The sequence below is a fragment of the Halichoerus grypus genome, chromosome 2 (genome assembly GCF_964656455.1).
Source record: "Halichoerus grypus chromosome 2, mHalGry1.hap1.1, whole genome shotgun sequence".
Taxonomy (NCBI): Eukaryota; Metazoa; Chordata; class Mammalia; order Carnivora; family Phocidae; genus Halichoerus; species Halichoerus grypus.
In genome coordinates this window covers 99,242,237-99,260,731 of record NC_135713.1, presented here as the reverse complement: position 1 = coordinate 99,260,731, position 18,495 = coordinate 99,242,237, and the positions used below count along the sequence as shown (strand labels likewise).

At 40.8% G+C, this 18,495-nt stretch overlaps 1 protein-coding gene across 1 annotated transcript in view; it reads left to right on the top strand.

Annotated features, from left to right (window-relative positions):
* MAP1B (microtubule associated protein 1B) overlaps positions 1–18,495 on the top strand; it is a 93,211-nt gene that overhangs the window by 7,992 nt on the left and 66,724 nt on the right. Inside the window, exon 2 of the mRNA XM_078067209.1 lies at positions 118–219. Coding sequence (XP_077923335.1) covers positions 118–219 — 102 coding nt within the window. The remainder of the gene's footprint in view (positions 1–117; positions 220–18,495) is intronic.

Genomic DNA, 18,495 nt, shown 5'->3' with positions numbered 1-18,495 from the left:
AGAAAAGAAGTTTCCACATCCTCCCATAAAGCCTGAGAAATGTCACAATGATGTTTTCCAAACCACTCTGAAATGACTAACTGGAACTCTGTCAATTCTCTTCCTTTCCCTCCTTAGGAATCCGATCATGGGACACCAACCTGATTGAATGCAACCTGGACCAAGAACTGAAACTTTTTGTGTCTCGACACTCTGCAAGATTCTCTCCTGAAGTCCCAGGTGAGGCTGTGGTTCAGTGTTAGTCAGCCTAGACTTTGAAAGGACCGGGGAACAGGCCAATGACCGGAAAGCTTTGCCCAGGGCATCAAAAAGACTTTCCTCTTACTGCTAAAGGTTTCTTTGTATTTGTTATTATTAACTAGGTTAGCCAGAAGCAACCTTTTAAGAAAGTCAGTTCTAAGTTATCACTGTGTGGGTTATCTATTTTGTGGATTCTTAGTGAAAAGTTTTAAAGTTCTGGGGTATATATATATATTTTTATTTTATTTTATTTTTTTCTATCTCACTGTACTGTCTGACTTCAAGGGATTGCGGACTATTTAAATATTAATTTTATTCAAATAAAGCTATGAATATAAATTGGATGCCCTCCACCCCCAGAATGCCACAACCTCCTTCCCTCCCTAGAAAGAGGAAACATCTCCATTTCAAAATGAAATATAGCTCATCATTTCATCATTGCATTGTCACCCACTTTTCTTGGTGTGGGTAAAAGAGTCTGAAATTCCAAACTGCTATTAAAATAGCCTTTTTTTCAGAGATGAAAAAGAATACTGCAGAGTAAAGGTAAGGATACAAAAATTAGGTTACATGTGGAAATGCTACCAGTAGCCAGCTGCCTCAGTAGGGATATACTCTGACCTCTGCCTCTAGGCCTGGGGATGTACTGAGACTGGCCCACCTTATCTTCCTCTTGTGAGCAGTGATCCACAGTTCTCCCTCTTGGTCACCTTTGAGGATTATGAGCAGAGGTGCTGGCCCATAAAGACTCCCAACCTGTGTTTCTCAAAAACTCTGCCACTGATCTATCATAGACAACTGTATTGCATTTTATTTCTTGGATCTCACTTAAATTTTTATGTAAAATAGAGAAAACTCTTTTCTGTCTACGTGATTCTGTTGTATGATTGCTAATTTTATTGGCATTGGTATAAAATCAGGATGGGGTTCTGCCTGTTTTTGATTGATTACATCATATTCCATTAGCCTTATACATACTGAGCTTTGAAACCACTTATCGAATGTCATGGCTTCATGAATCACACTTGGCTGCAGCAATCTGCCCGTGGGACTATCCTAGTTCTTCTCTTTGAGTTTGATATTAGAATGAAATCCCATACATTTCAGTTGTCCGAATGAATTGTTGCTTTTAAGCATGGAATTGGGTAAATGTGCTAAGAAAAACGTAGCAGAAACTGGTTCGTTAAAAGTTAACTTGAAACGAAGCAAAGCCACGTGAAAAATCAGCTTTTAAGTAACTTTGCTTTCGAGGGGGGAAAAAAAAAAAGAATGATCCAGAGACGATATCAGACAGCACAGGACTTGATGAAGTAAAGGTACAGTATATGGTTGCTTCTTGCGTTACTGTGTTGTGTTTTTATGTCTTGCACGTCTCCATAACTTTTAAAAACATCTCACAAAAATAGGGGCACCTGGGTGGTCTGCCTTCGGCTCAGGTCATGATCCCAGGGTCCTGGGATCGAGCCCCGCATCAGGCTCCCTGCTCAGGGGGAAGCCTGCTTCTCCCTCTCCCGCTCCCCCTGCTTGTGTTCCCTCTCTCGCTGTGTCTCTCTCTGTCAAATAAATAATATCTTAAAAAAAAAAACTCACAAAAATAAAAATAAGAGAAGTACCCTTTTCCAACAAGTATGTTTCAAAATGGAAAAGGCAAGTTTTTATCGTTTCTCTGTGGATTGTTCTGGCTTTCTTACTAAGAATGTTTGTAAAGCTACCTTTTTTTTTGGTAAACAAATCATGTGATTCCTATTGTGTTCATTCATCCTTGGATTGACTTGGCTGAATGACAGCTGTGTATTGCAAAATGAAAGGCTTGCAAGAACTGCTGAAGAATTTACCATTTCTGGACCAAAGACCTAAAATTACTCTTGTGGACTCGGAAGGTCAGGTCCTCCCAACCACTACTTTAGCCCAGGGTGCCTCGTTTTCCCTCCTTTTGCTGCTCTTTCCTGTTACCTACCTAGCTGTGTATCAGCGCTGTGTTACCCACTGTGTCTAGAGATGGGCCTCTGGACATGCAGCAGTCCTCCCATTCTTGCTGACTCTGGGCAGGGTGGGTGTTAGGACCTTCCCTTTTAAGCCTAAGAGCTCACTGTGCAGGGCCGGGCCTCCCCGCTGCAGGACTGAACATCTAGAACCGAGCCACGGGCGTATAGCCCCTGTGTGGGGAGCGCTCAGAGTGGCATGAAGGTTTTTAACCAAGACTACAGTAGATGAGGGAAGCACAGGTCAGATTCAGTTTCAGGTAAGTAAGTGTGTTTTGGAGAGAAGAGATGTCATGTTAGAGGACATGGATCCAGAACAGGGGTGAGTGGACATTGCGGGCTGTTCACGGGATTAGACCCAAAGAAACCTTTAGCTTTTCCTGAACAAACAGGCCTAGGTTTTAGGGGAAATTTGAAGTGCGTTTTTAAGTGGGTCCAAGTCTAATGGTCTCTCCCCCAGCCCCTGAAATTCTGTAGGAACTAGTGTCTGTCCCTTAGGCCCCCAAAGTGGAGCCAGCTGAACCTCTACATTGAGAGTTTCAAGATTCTAAGTTAACCTAGAGGCAAGGAGCAAGGTGAGGGATGGATTCCTTAAACACATAAAGCCACTCAGCCAGTCAGTTAGGAAATAATTAAATAGCACCTATACTGTGCCAGGCACTAAGGGGTGAGGGTGGGTGAACACACAGTGATGAGCAAAACCCACATGGTCACTGTGTTTCTTGGGAGAGAGGGGCCATCCAGCGTCACATGTGGGCTAGCATAAACTCCTGCATCCAGTCCGAACAGTTTGTGTTTCGTTGGGTTTTTTAGGCTAGCAGATTTACAGTCAAATATTCATTGTCTTCCCTGACACAAAGAGATTAGGAGCTAGGGTTGCTGTTTTTTTTTTTTTTTTTTTTTTTTTTTAAGATTTTACACATTTATTTGACACACAGAGAGAGAACAAGAAGGGGGAGCGGCAGGCAGAGGGAGAGGGAGAAGCAGGCTCCCTGCTGAGCAGGGAGCCCAATGCGGGGCTCCATCCCAGGCCCCTGGGATCATGACCTGAGCCGAAGGCAGACGCTTAACGACTGAGCCACCCAGGCGTCCCTAGGGTTGCTCTCTCATCTGTTTTTCGTTCATGTTATTATTCCTTTGTTGTTGTTTTTAAGCGCTGGAGATCACTTATCAAACACTGGTGGCAGCCTCCAAGGCAGCTGACAGGTCATGCGGGTGGCTCCAGCTCCTGTATGTCTGATACTAGTTTACCTCTTGTATTAATTTTTAAATATGATTGTGAGATTCAGTTGGCTATTTCTTCAGGATTGCAGGTCTCATTCAAGCCCACTCTGGAAGATTTAGTCATCTTGAACAAAAATATCCTTTGATCAGGAAGCTGGAACAGGAGTGCTTTCTCTGTACAAGGTGGGGGTCGGATTGGATGAATGGTGAGGTGGTGGTTCCCTGAGTTCCCCAGAACTGAGTCCTGGGATCACTAAGCCTCCCCAACTCTGGCATGCTATAAGTTTTGGAACGATCAGTCGTCCAGGCCATCTTTTACTTTCTGGAACCTGTTGCAGCATTGACTTGCCTAAAGATCACTCAGCAAACATCTGCTTTGTGCCCAGGGCTGGTCTGCTGTTTTGCCCTGTTGTAAAACCATTCTTGGCCACATCTAAGTTGGGGTCCAGCAAGACTAGTTATCTTGAGAGAAGAGGTTGGGTACTCCACCATGAATCCTCTCCAGTCTTTTACTCAAGGAAAGTCCAATAATTGAGTCTTTTCAAAATAAAGCCATCATCTCGTTTCCTTATATTTATCAATTCCAGTACTATCAAAAGTCTTTATATATTATAGCATGTGTTTTGTACCTTAATCGCGTTGGCTGAGAATCATTTTTGTAAGTCTCGTCACAAGCGTAGAGCTGGGCTTACCGTGCTGTATAACACTTATTTCATTCTCTATTCTTACTTGCTTTTTCTCCCTAATGTAACTTTAAATCTATTATTATAACAACAGAGGAGGATATCTCCTAGGGGTTCCAAGAAGCACCCCATGATTATCTGTGTTAGGCATCATTTCAAAACAGCAAACAAGTACAAATCAATCTCAGAGCAAGGGGCGGCAGAGTGAAAATTAATTTCAGTTTTCTTTTTTCCATCATTTGCCACTTCTATCTGCCTATTAAAGTAATTTTCAAGATTTGATAACCCAAATCCTCCCCACCAACATAGCATAATGATTAAGAGTGGGTATTCTGGAGCTAACCTACCTGAGTTTTGATCCTTGCTGACATTTATTGGCTATAGGATGTTGGGCAAGTTACTTAATCATTCTATGCCTCAGTTTTAGTGTCTGTAAAATAGGGACAGTCATTTCTACCTCATAGAACTTTCGTGAGGGTCAAATGAGTGAATGCGTGTAAAGATCTTCAAATAGTGCTTTGTCACGTGGTAAAACAGTAAATGTAAGTTAGTGTTCAAAGTGTCTCTTCTGTTGGAAATGTATTTGAGTTGGGTATTTGCTGATTATTATTACCTGGGGGAAATACTGGCTTTAGATATTGGCTGGCTTCCTTTTTGTAATAATATTAAAATTTGTATCAAAGATGTTTTTCAGAGAAACAATTGCCCCAGTATTATCAGAAGACACATAGCTGCCGGTTATGGGTAGGGGGCAGCAACACTGTATGACTGAGTTTAGGAAGGTCCTTTGAGCATGAGAGCAAAAAGGAGGCAATGTGTTAAGGTGCTGGCATAACAGAACCTTCGGGCAGCGTTGGAGACCGTTTGTAAAATGGTCCTGTTGGTGCCCATGCCAAGATGCTGATGTCAGTGAGGGTGCTAGCGTGCTTTCTCGCTGGGGTAATCCACTCCATTCAAGCCCCTCCATTCAAGTACTTGGTTCTCTCTCCAATCAACAAGTGGCCATAGAGCTTGCCAATTTTAAGAAGCCGAGATTTCTGGTGGTTTATTTTCTTAGTCAATGGAATCAATAGTAAGACTTGGCATATTTACATTTTGTCAATAATTTTGTAATTTAGGGATTACCACACTCACGAAGATCTTCGTGCAATGTGATTGGTTTTGTAATGTGTCTATGGGTGATTCTGCTTAAGAACCCATGCCTTTTCTCTGGAAGATACACAAACCACGGCTGAGGATCCTTGGATTTGTGTGGCACGACTGCTAAAAATATCTGGCCTCTAGATTGGTTTTTGACGGAGAATTAAAATCAAGCCTTTTGAATTTAAGTCATGTGAATCCTCTGCTCCCTTTGACATTAATGAGGCAAGGTTTTACAATATTTGCCAGTAGAATGATAAGAAAATGCTGAAGTGCTCTTAGAAGAGGTCTAAGAATATTTTTATTTATTTTTTTTAAAGATTTTATTTATTTATTTGACAGAGAGTGACATAGCAAGAGCAGGAACACAAGCAGGGGGAATGGGAGAGGGAGAAGCAGGCTCCCTGCTGAGCAGGGAGCCCGATGTGGGACTCGATCCCAGGACCCTGGGATCATGACCTGAGCCGAAGGCAGACGCTTAACGACTGAGCCACCCAGGCGCCCCTAAGAATATTTTTAGTTGCCTTCTCTGTCAGTCTAGACTTGTATGTTTAGTCTGCAGTACAGAATTATAGCTTAATTGTATGTGCCTAGAATGCGTCAGCTGCTCTATGACAGTGCGTAATGAATGTGTTTTCAGCCCCATCCCCAATCTTTAAACAACAAAGCACACAAATACACGTTTAGTTGCGTGCAGGAGGTTGACTTAACCCTCAGGGAACCTGTGATTTCAGACGGAAGGCAAATACTTCATCTTCCTTTTCTCTCTGTCTGTCTCTGTCTCTCTCTGTCTCTGTCTCTGTCTCTGTCTCTGTCTGTCTCCTCTCCCACGTTGCACATGCATATGTACAGATGCTCGCCCACATGCCCACAGGGCCCATCTTTTCTCATTGCACCATCATCCAAGGTTATGGGAGGAACCCTGGTAGGAGAAGAAAACCACAAACACAGAGCCTTACTCTGTGGAAGCAACCAGACCTCTGTTTAACATCCATTGAGGTCAATGTGTGTGCCTGGGAAGGGAACTCCCATTTTTATGCAAACCACTGGCCTTTCTCCCACTTGCCCCCTGCCCTCGGCCTTCCCACCCGGTTGTGGTTGGCTGGTGGAGAATTGGCAGCCCCTCCCGCTCCACTGCTCCCATTCACACGTTGCAGCCTGAACATGGAGCTTGGAATGGCCTGGTCACCCCCACCTGCATTTAATTGAAACAGTGAAAGGGCCAAGCTTTCTGTGGTGAAGAACCAGAATTTTGTAGTGCATGCAACACAAGGCGTAACTCCTGCAAGGTTTATATTTTGCTCACACACTAGTGTGATTTTTTTTTTTTTTTCTGGTGCTAGGTGTGGCCAGCGGAGAGGAATAACATGGTGTTTCATTGCCATGTTCATGTGCCTTCATTCCTCAGGGTTGTTAATGATGGCTCATTCAGACCACCCTGGAAATACCTATTCATCTCACTTTTTTTTCCTTGAGTAAAAAGAATGTTTTACTCTGCTGGCTGTAATGGTTCTGAAGCCATTCCTAATGGGCACTGTGAAACCACTCAGCACAGATATGCTCAGGCAGGAAGGTGGCAGAAAAGTGGCTCCCCGGGCCCAGTAGCCATTTGGGGGAATGTCAATAACCCCGCCATTAAATCCAACTAAGTGGATTTCAGAACAGCTGTTAACATTGCCAACCAGGGACAGCCTCTCATGCTGAATGTTAGCGCTTTTGTCTTCATTTCCAGAGAGCAAAGAAAGCCCATGGTTTTTTGCTGGTAGAGATTTATTGTTGTTGTTTTGTTTGTTTTTCTATTTTTTTTTTTTTTTAAGGCAGCAACATCAGCAAACCATCAAGCAACTCCAGCAAGTCCCTTTGCTTTTTCTTGCCTTGCATGCTGGAAATAAGGGTGAAAGATGAGTAATAAAGTATAAACTAATAGATTGTTTTAAATAAATGGCAAGTAGTATTTTTTAGTGCTTATTATTAGGCAAGGAATTGTTCAGGGATGTATGGAAGAATGAGGTATCCCGCTGTTGACGGTTTACTTGGGAAAATAAATCATTCACAGCTTTAAAAAACACTAACAAAGAGTATTTTCTTAATTTACAAAGTGTGTGTGTGAGACAGAGAGAGAGGGAGGGAGGGAGGGAGAAAGAAGCAGATTTACTCAAATCCTTATAGAAGACAAGGGGTAAGAATGGCGATCATAAGAAGCATTGCATTTTGATTGTTCAGCGGCAGAATTAGTCATAATGACAAAGGTTACCCAGGTACCAGCACTGCCACCCCCAGCCACAACCCAGGGCTAATTAAACGCCACCTAGGCAACCATCAAGTATGCTCAAACATCATCCTCCCGGGCTTACGCCTTTTGTTTTCTCTCTGTGGTCTAAGGGTAATTTCTATGGCATGTGAAGTCAGATTTCCTTGGTCCTAGAGAGATGTGAGAAAGTGAGAAGCGCCCCTGGGGAAGCACAATTATAAATGGCCCATAGGCACTGCAGAAATTAACATAAACACAAGACAAAAATAATGTTCTTTTTATAAAGTATTCCAACCTATGTTAAAGACCCGCCTACAGTGAGCGCTGCCGAGAGGTCGGCTGACGGAAAATGCACCAAGAGGCTACACATGATTTAAACATAAAATTACCTAATTAAAAATAAACACTACAAGCCTAGGGCAGGCGGTGTTTTATTGGATGTGTCTCCTCTCTGCAGTTGTACACCTCATCTTAAAGACTCCCACTGAGGTTGCCTCTAAGAATTGCCATGTGGGGTTAATTTCCTTGAGGGCTCAGATAAAATATGAACTACCCAAAGACTGCCTCCGTTTGGCAAGTTCTCCGAACCTGCCCTTTACCAGGCTTTCTTAATCAGGTTGGCATTGGAGGCTGTCAGTAGATGAGCCACCATTGAGCATTTTGGACCCAATTCATGGATTCTTTGTTTGCATCTCACAGGGATAGTCTGGGGAAGGAACTGCTGCTCCCCAGAGGGACCCCACTTTTCTAGTGTACTCTGCCCCAAGCACACTGCTCCATACAGATGTTGCTTTTTGGTTCCTGAAATGGCAGTCAGTGGAAATGTCACATTTGGGGAAGTTAACTTGAGAGCAATAAAGCTGAAGATGGAATGAATTCTGTAGTCCAGGCCAACAACATGCTCTTGGTGCAGAGCTCCTCAGCCATTTTGAGCGTTGTGTTTTGCCTTCTAAACTCTCCTGGGGTTTGACGTCTATAAAAGACCAGGGAAACTTGAAAACTGCTTGCTGGAACTCCTCCCTTTTTAATGTTTGTGACCAAGCACGAGAAGGGTGTGGGAAGGGAAGGAGGCGGGGAGGGATTCCTTATCATATACTGATCCATTGGAAAGATGATCTTTTCCCAGTATATGATACATCTTTTTAGAAGGTGCCCTATTATGAGCCAGTCTATCATTACACGTTTACGTAACTAGTTCCTGCAGCAAGACACTGTTTTATTTCCTGGCTCTGCAGGCCGTAAGAAGATGTGTAAGTAATCCTGGCCTGAGAGTTATTTACAATTGGATGTGGAAATAAGATAACTAACAGAAGTGAGTGTATAGTGTGTGTCAAATGGGAATTTTGCAGGAGGATCCTTCTGTGAATTCTGTTTGTTCAGGCTATTTTAGAAAGTACACATGCATAAAAATATGCACCAGAATTGTACTAACCTGTACAAATTGAGGCATAAATACAACAGATCTAAGGTGCTGGTTTCTCTTTGTGACCAAGGAATTTTGGATCCACACTGAATTAATGATTCCCTAGTATGGAGCTACATGTTCAGTTAAGCCCTTTAATTTAATTATGAAAAGAGTGCATTGCCCTTTTAAGGATTCACCCCCTCTGAAAGCATGTGAGAACAAAGCTGCTGAACTCAGTGTACAGGCTTGATTTCATCTTTGGGTGCTGAAAAATTATCCATTGGTAGACTCTGAAGACACTTGGGAGAGATCGTGAAAGGGAAAGATTTTATGAAAATAAATCTGCAGTAAGTGGTTCAGTGCCCCGAGGCTAAAATGAGCACTTTGGAGATGGAAAGCACCTGATTCAGTTGTTCCTATATCCAGAGAAGCAGTGAGGGAATGTCTGTTGTGAGCTGCTTCCCAGGTCTCTCCCCTGTCCGGAGAGTTCTCGGAGCCTGACCTCATGCTGCAGCTCTGGGGTACCTGAGACTATTGTTGCCCATGTAGCCCCCTGAAAAGTTGCTGGGAGGCCTTTCCTCTTTCACAACATAAAGGGATTAGACTAGATGAGGGTATCTGGAATTTCGTTCTGCCAGCTGATCATTCTATAAAACAATAGATGGTCAGTGGAGAAGTCCACGGTGAAGTAAGTCTGGGAACCGTGGCACACGAGATCTTATTTTTGAGCAGCCATAAAGTATGTAACTGCATGTAAATAAGCTTGTTTAATTTTGTATAACCATACGTTTCCTTAACATACTTGACTAGTCCCTTTGACCATCACTCTTTCCCAGGGATCTAGATTTCTATAGAACACAGTTTGGGAGAGGATGGACTAAGCGATCTCTGAGTCCCTTCCAGTTTTTTATATTCCATGTTTCCCTTCCAGTTTTTTATATTCCATTTTTCCTTGAATTTTTACTAAATTGTCTCGTCACTGACATGTAGAGGAGAATTTGTCCTATTCCCTGTGTAGCTTAAAATGGTTTTTAATCCAGTTTTTAAAATATCAATGAAAGAATTTAGTTTAGAAAATCTGTCTGTCCCATCTGCTAGGATTAGTTTTAGGGGGAGATGCACAGCGTTGTGACACTTAGGCTGATTTCCCAGGGGGAATTCTTGGCCCTTGGCTTTTCCCATCTGTCTTTACCTTGCAGACAAACCAAACAAGACAAAACTTAATCATGTTTGCACAATGCCAAACACCTGCATGGAAAGTATTTCAAAAGTCAAATTCGTGAGTGTTTTATCTACATAATGCCAAACAGGAAAAAAATACATTTTTTTCCATTAAAATTAGAATTTCCACATTGGTGTTTGGTACTGTATTAAGCCTTAGATTAGCTACTTACTCACAGATCTTTGGAAGGACGCTAAAGATTGAACCTCCTGAGTTCATCTGTCGGTTGAGTGTGTTAAAAGTGCCAGGGATGTCATTTGTTACGGACAATTGAGAATGGCCTGCATTTTAATAAGCATGATCAGCTATGCATATCTTGTCATGTGAACCACCAATTAGCACAATGTAATCTAACAAGTCACTGCATGTAGATAGGAATGCCCTTGGGAAGCAAAGCTCAAACCAAATCATTACTGACAGTGTACAACTTGCATGCAGGTAATCATTATCAGAAAGCCATGATTATACAGAAGGAAAAGTGATTTTTATGGTAATTCATCATATGATTGACTGTTGGTATCTAATACCTTTAAGGTAACATTTTCAATTTGTCTTATTTCTAATATGGTCATGTTTGCAAAGAAAGTGTAATTCACTCACTAGAACCTACTAATATTCTTACAGCAAACCTTATAGAGTGTTCTAAAACCTAAATGAAATAAAATATATACAACAACATTCATGATATTCTCTTTATGGATGAGAAGAATGGTGGTTTTGTTCATCAAATATTCTTGTTAATAGAGGGTTGCCAATAATTCCTTGGGTGATTATTATCTTTTTAAGTTTTGGAATCCAGAATCCAGTAATACAGTCCTTCCTGTTATATGAACACCTCAAATTTATCTAGAATGTACTTAGAATTTCTAAACCAAATTTATATGAGAGCCCAGGATGTACTTAAACTAGAGAACATCCCCTAGAAATCTGTTATTCATTTTTCCTCTAAAATAGAGTGGTATTTTCAAAGGTAGCTTTTAAAAAAAGTCATTGCACTCATTCGGCAGATATTGGCATTGTATTTTTTTAATTTTTTTTATTATTATGTTATGTTAATCACCATACATTATATCATTAGTTTTTGACGTACTGTTCCATGATTCATTGTTTGCGTATAACACCCAGTGCTCCATGCAGAATGTGCCCTCTTTAATACCCATCACCAGGCTAACCCATCCCTCCACCCCCCTCCCCTCTAGAACCCTCAGTTTGTTTTTCAGAGTGATATTGGCATTGTATTGAAGCACAGCCAAGAGAGACTCACTCCCACAAAAGAATACACTTTGGCCCCTCCATGGAACCCAACCGTAGAATAATCTAACTGAACCTTTCTTGGATAATTCAGGAAGAAAGTCCTCTGTGCCTCAGGTCCTCATTTGAATACTAGTGGTAACTACACTGTCCATGTGGGGGTTTGCTGTTTAGAAGCGAGTTCTTATTACTGAAACATTAATGAACAAACCGTTTATATTGAGTTGGCCAGACGGTCACATCCGTATAGGTATGATTTTATTTCTATAGAAAACAACAGATATCCCTGGCTGTTATACTGCTTTAGAAAAAGAGTCATTGGTTCTAGATATCATAAAAAGGACCCAGAACTGTCTCTGTAGAGAAACAGACCACGGCAATTTTGTAGGTAGCTTTAAGAAAAATCTCAGTTTGCAACGTATGCATTAGCCTGCTGCATTTACATTGTCCTGTTTTATGTACAACTGGTGCACCCCACTCCTAAGTCCCAACCATTTCTCCTTCCTACTTCCTAAATCTCTTGTACGTGAAAACTTACTTTTTTAAAGAGATAATTGTCTTCTCCATTGCACCATCTCCCTCCTGATGAGCTAATAAACACAAAAACCCAACCAAGTGGTGAGAAAAATGAGAAGTGAGATAATTTTTAAAGGCTTATTGCCTGTGCTTTCAGATTGTCCAGAATAGCTGTAGATCTTAGGAATAGGTTGTATGGCTAAAATTATGTGGACATTTGCATGCACATATGTAATTACATGTGTGTGTGTGTATGTGAATGCTTTTGCTTTTATATCATTTCAAAAACATCATTTCCTTTTAAAGAAGGCTTAGATCATCCAAGTCAATATCTGTTGATGAGAAAGGGATATTTCATGTGGGTTCACCTCCTGTCCTTCCATTGCTTTCTCATCTGGCTCACTCATGCCTTTTCCCCCACTTCATGTCACCTATTTCCCTCCTGTTTCTCTTCTCTTCTTCCCCTTTTCCCTAGTTTTCGCTCTGCGCTCTCTAATTACAGCCTTCTTTGCTACAAATAATGGTGGTTTGGGTTATTATAAAACATCTAGGGAGGGAGTTGTCCGCTTTTTAAAAGGAACATTGCATTATCTATTACACATATTATTATTCTGTGCCTTATTTTTGTTTTATTATTTTATACATAGAACAGAGACTCTTTGGAGCCTTTGGAATAACATTCCAGCATTTAAACATGTGGGAAATAATTTGGCAAATTGACTCACTCTGAGGTTATTTAGAAATATGATTCCATCATCAGATAGAAATTTCTGTTGCTGGAATCTTTTAGCCAGCAAATGGATTTTCTATGCTTGGTAAGCAGACTCATCAAAAATATGACATTAGTTATCTGCCTACCCCCCCTCCCAAGTTACAACTTAAAACTTAAAAGGAAGGAAAAGAAAAAACAACCAAACAAAAACTTACTTTGAGTAGGTCTGAGAATGGGAAACATTGAGACCAAAGAGCTTGAATCAGATAACCATAGGGCTAGATATTTTAATCTTTCAGGACTGTACTTTCCAGAAATGACTTTTTCCCAATTGCAATTGAATGATACGAGGAATGCAACTATCTCTTAACCATAGAACTAAGGAGGCCTTAGGCTAATGCCCTTTGGTAAAGAGCCTTAGAATAGTGCCTGGCATATAGTACTGGCTTAGAACTCGTATGACAATGAATGGTGAGGTGTTATGGGTTTGAGAAACTATAATTAGCTCCTTGGTTTGAAAAATAAGCCGCATAAGAAGTCTGAAAATTTGCACTGATTATTTATATTGCAAACAATTTCTTTATTATGGATTTCCTTTAAACATTGAGGTGTGGCAAAATATTTATTTACAAGAATGTTCGTATCTTCAGAGAAATCTTTTTAAATCACATCTATGTAATTGTTCCTGTTTCCTAAGAAATACACTAATGTAACCTCACATTGATCTCTGTGAAATTCAAGAAATATCGGTACACTCTAGAACCCGTAACACTAGGCAGAATTGCTAATATTGCATTAAATGAGGTGTGGCAAAATATTTATTTACAAGAATGTTCGTATCTTCAGAGAAATCTTTTTAAATCACATCTATGTAATTGTTCCTGTTTCCTAAGAAATACACTTATGTAACCTCACATTGATCTCTGTGAAATTCAAGAAATATCGGTACACTCTAGAACCCGTAACACTAGGCAGAATTGCTATTACTTTCAAAGTCTTGGCAACCTAGAAGCTCTGGTTAAGAGCCAGTGTCTTGAGAAACAATGGACAGAACCTTTGGAAGGTTGGGGTGGGGGCTAGAAAATTTAAGTTCTAATCCCACTTCTGCTGCTAAGTAGATTTAGGCTCCTCTGGACAAATTACTTAGCATTTATGAATTTAAGTTTTATTATCTCTGTTTCTTTTATATTTAATTTTCTATGATAGAATATTAACCTATCGTGAAAAAAGCTATTCAAGTACTTAAAGAATGGCTTGTATGTCAAGTTGATAAGCATAGCTAATGTGTAAAGCCAGGATGTGTTCTTTGTATAAAGTTCTTTGGAATTCTTAAGATACAGTAACTAGCTTGGCTGAACAGTGAGTGAAAACATGTACACTCAGTCTATTCTTTCTACAAATATATATTCCTTGTTTCACGGGATCGATCTGGTACGGCGTCAAATAAGCAAACTAAATATATCCACAGTTTCTACTTGGTCTCCCACGGAGCTCACAGTCAAGGTAAGGAGGTAGACATTAATCAAACAGTCATACAGATATGTATCACAATCTGTGTTAAGTACCAGGGAAGAGGATACAGTGCTATATAAAGATGTAAAAGAGGAAACTGATCTAGTAAGGGAAAAGTGAGAGAACTTTAGAGTTGAGATTTGTGATGAATGCTTTTTATTTTATATGTAAGACATTGTACACCGTATTTATGTTTCCCTTTTAATGCAATATTAGCAATTCTGCCTAGTGTTACGGGTTCTAGAGTGTACCGATATTTCTTGAATTTCACAGAGATCAATGTGAGGTTACATTAGTGTATTTCTTAGGAAACAGGAACAATTACATAGATGTGATTTAAAAAGATTTCTCTGAAGATACGAACATTCTTGTAAAGATTCCACCGCTTTGCTCTGAAGGGAGAATGAAAGTAAAAGAGGACTACTGAATATTCACTGGCCTCTTAAAAGCATGAGACTAATTACAAATATGCTACCCCTCAAAAGTCCTGATGATAGAGAAGCAAGGCAACCAAAATTACTGGATCAGAATTCGAAGGTTTGTGTTGTGACCTTATTATGGTTCCCGAATCCCTCTGGAGCGTACCTTAGGTACGTGATGCTTAGAGGTTCCATACCTTCTTCCCAGCATCTTCCGTGTGCCTACTTCAGGGATACTTGGTGACTGTCAAGGCTCTGTAGCCAGCCATCTTGTACTGATGTTTCCTTTATTCAGACCATTTATAAGCAGCTTCTCGCATTGCATCTCTGATCATTTGTCATTTACCTTCTGGTTTAAGCATCTACTTTTCTTCCGTGGCGGTTGGTATCTCTTGGTCCTACTTAAGGGTATATCTAACAGCTCGACTTTTGTATATAAAAATATTTCTCCTGTAACTTGTAGGATATGACCGAAGCAAATAGCCCAGCTATTGTCTGAAACCAGTGCCCCTTACTGGAAAAAATAAAACCCGCCTTCACCATTAAGTCCAATATAGAAGAGACTTTCTTGTTTTATATAGGGTTTATTATGGAGGTGTTAAAAATTCAGTCACAGGCAGATTCACTTTATCAGTCCGTGGCTCCTCCCAAACCTTGGCTACTCTCCTGACTCTATCTGAAATTAAAATATGTTGTAAAGAAATGTTGAGTTACAAGTATTTCTCATTACTTTTTTTCCAAAATGGTCTGAACTGTTTCAGTCTGCAGACTTCAGCCTTTTTCGAGTAGCAAACTTCTTTTCCATTTATCCTTTTCATTGTTTCTGTTCCTGTTCTTCTGAGTTCAGCCTTGAAAACATGTATGACTCTCATCATAGAACTTGTCTTTATGCTCATCCTCAGTCTCATCGTTTTTCTCTTCTATCTGTGGCCACACGTTTGCCCTGTGTACCGTCAGTGTCCTGCTCTCCACTTCCATTCTGCTAGTGCATTTTGTCTTTCCTGCGATTCTTTTGTTGATTCCATGGGCTTCTTTTTAAATCTCTGCCTGGGATTCAGCTCAGTCTATTTTCATTGTTCTCTGTCCTCTCATAGAGACTGTGTCATCTTTTGTAGATACCAAGTATCATTTTTGAACAATTTCATTTTGTTCCCTAGAGAGTCTTTTTTAGAGAGAAGGTTTTCCATGAAGCCTCAAGACAGTGCTCGTTTTTTCTCATGCTGCAGAATCTTTTCAAAGGTCCCATTTTTTTCTATTTATTTTCTCCTTCTAATACAGGGAGAGGTTTGCCCAGACTCAGCATTTGCTAACAGAGAGGCTTGTCAGGACTCCTTAGCTGTTCTCACTGCCCACTTGGGTCCGGGCACTTTCATCCTTTCACACTTAGAACCTTTAAGTCGGATTTGGGTGCACATCCCCCAGCCGTGTCCATGGTCCAGCACGCATTAATTTGCCGGCCTGGGAAGAGATGGCTCACTGTCAGAGCTTCTGCCTCTGCTAGAGAATTAGAGGGACCTACAGTACTTCTTGGTACAAATGAGATGTGAGAAAGACCACACACCAGCATGTACTCCTCTCTGGGCTCTTCCTCTCTGCTTCTACTTACCAGTGCGTTTCCTGAGAAACCATCTGGCTCAGGTGGTAATGCTGGGTGGCAATTTTCCTGTAGTGCCAGTCTCTGCTGGGTTCTGAAGGTGAGGGGACGGAGGAGAGGTGGGGAGCGGTGGGAATGGAGGGATCAGTTATCCTTCAGCAAGGGACTCGGAAGAGAGAGTCAGAAGCTTTCCAAGCTTCTTTGAGTCCGGCAGAATGGCCAAGGGTGGAGGCTCAGGAGTTGGGGTGCCCAGATTCAGATACGGGTTCTGCCTCCTGCTTAAGTTCTCTGGGCCTCAGTTATAGACGATTTGTGAAAATTCGGTGCTATCATGGAAAACATTGGAAGAGTGGCTGGAACATATTAAGGGTTCTGTAAACGTTAGCTATTGTTAACGTATGTCCTCTTTTCCTGAGGTGGAGCGTATGCTCTAGAGCATTCAAAAGTGTGTCGGTCTGGCTCTTCCTGCCCCCGCCAGACCCCTCTACCTTTCAGCATATGGCCATACCCTCAGTTTAAATCACCATAGCCAGTTTTTCTGGTTTTGTGTATTTTCATGAATATTTCACAAATTCACAAATTTGAATACGAATATATTCGGCTCTTTGTTCTGCCATTGTAGTAACCCACCAGCCTTCCTAATTCTAACCCAAAGTAATAATTAAGTGATATAATCTTCATTTGTAAAAGTCTGCAATGCTTGTAGAATGTAGTACCATTTGGGCATCTTGAATTCACCTCAAAATCGTATTTTTAACGGAGAATTACACATCATTTTTACAAAACAAATTCTCTGGTACACTTGATTGGTTTCATGGTAAACAGCATACCACATTTACTCTAAATAATGTGTAGATATTCTGTACTATAAACCAGTAGTTTACTTTAGCAAATATGCTGTCTTTTTAAAAACAGATTTGTAGATAAAAGTGCTTTAAAAAAAAAAGGAGAAAATCTTTGTTAATGATCGATGCTTTTAACCTGCTGTTCAAAGAAATAAATAAGAAATGTTAGCCCAGCAGGAAAAGCTCATTCATCTTGATGTAATGTTCAAATGACCTGTAACATTTGCGACTCTATAAAATCTACAGTATTATTCAACTGTAATTTGTTCGGACTTATGGTTTCTTTATGACATTATCAGTTCTCTGTACTTGAAGTTCCCTAGAGCCAAATATTCCCATTTCTCTTCATCTAATAAGGACTTTCGATATTTCAAGTTTATATAAATCCCTCTCTTCTTTATGGTATTGTGGAAAATCCCTTCCTGCAACCTCTAGCTTCCACTAAGAGAAGTGCCACGTTGATTCTTGTCACCATATGAAAACCTTATGAATTACAGCTTTGTTTTTTCCTTTAGTTTCTGCGTGTTTGTGAGTGGAGGTTTCATGTGTTTACACATTGTCTCTTGTGATACTACAGTTTGACTTGGTCGAATGCGGAAAAATGCAATTTTATTTGAATGGCCACTTGGAGATACAAAGTTTGCATCAGAAAATCAGGGCTGAATCCATGGCCAAGGTAGTCCTTTGATTCCTGATTCTGTTGTATTGTCTCAGCAAGACTCCACCACTGCATTCGAGGTCCCATTGTGTCCCAGAGAGGGCCCGGCGGGGAGGGCTTGCCCGGACCCCACAGCCACCTCCCTTATCCTGCATATTAAGCCTGTGATTACAGCAGACATTGCATTTGTCTTCGGCTTCTGTGGAATGATGTCATTGCGTGCATGTCAAGCAGAGGATTAGCATGAAGAGAGAGAAGTCTTACTGACATTTTCATTTTCATCGAGAAGAATTTGGTTTTACCTCATTTTGTTAACTGGAACTGTTGTCTTACTTCATAGGAGAAATTTTTAAGGAGAAAAAAAGAACAGGAAAAACTTGAGAATGTAGAAGCAGACATGTACTGACTACATAAATGGAAATGTGCTCTGTAGGGCCACTCTGTCAGTTAGTGAAAGAGCCGGGGACACAAAGCATGCCTGGGAAATCTGCGGCTTTTCTTACAAAAGCAGAATATCATTCTTCTCAAAGCCCTTAATGGCCTTGGCTCTGCTGAAGAAAGGTCCCTGAAAAAGGAAAGCAAAGACTGGCCATGGCTGGGTAGAGAGGGTGTGCAGGCAGCGGGTCCCATCGACCTCTGAAATGTTTCCCTTTTTTGTGATGGCATTGATCGAGGATGTTTTAAAATTTCGTTCCTTACAGCCCAGGGTAAAGCTCTTTGTTGCCTTCCCATATGAAAAAAAAATCAGGGAGAGAGGCCTGACTTCAAAGATGTTTTGAGCCCAGAGCTGAGTCCACGGAAGAACATAATTTTTATCAATCATTTATCGATGAATTCCTTC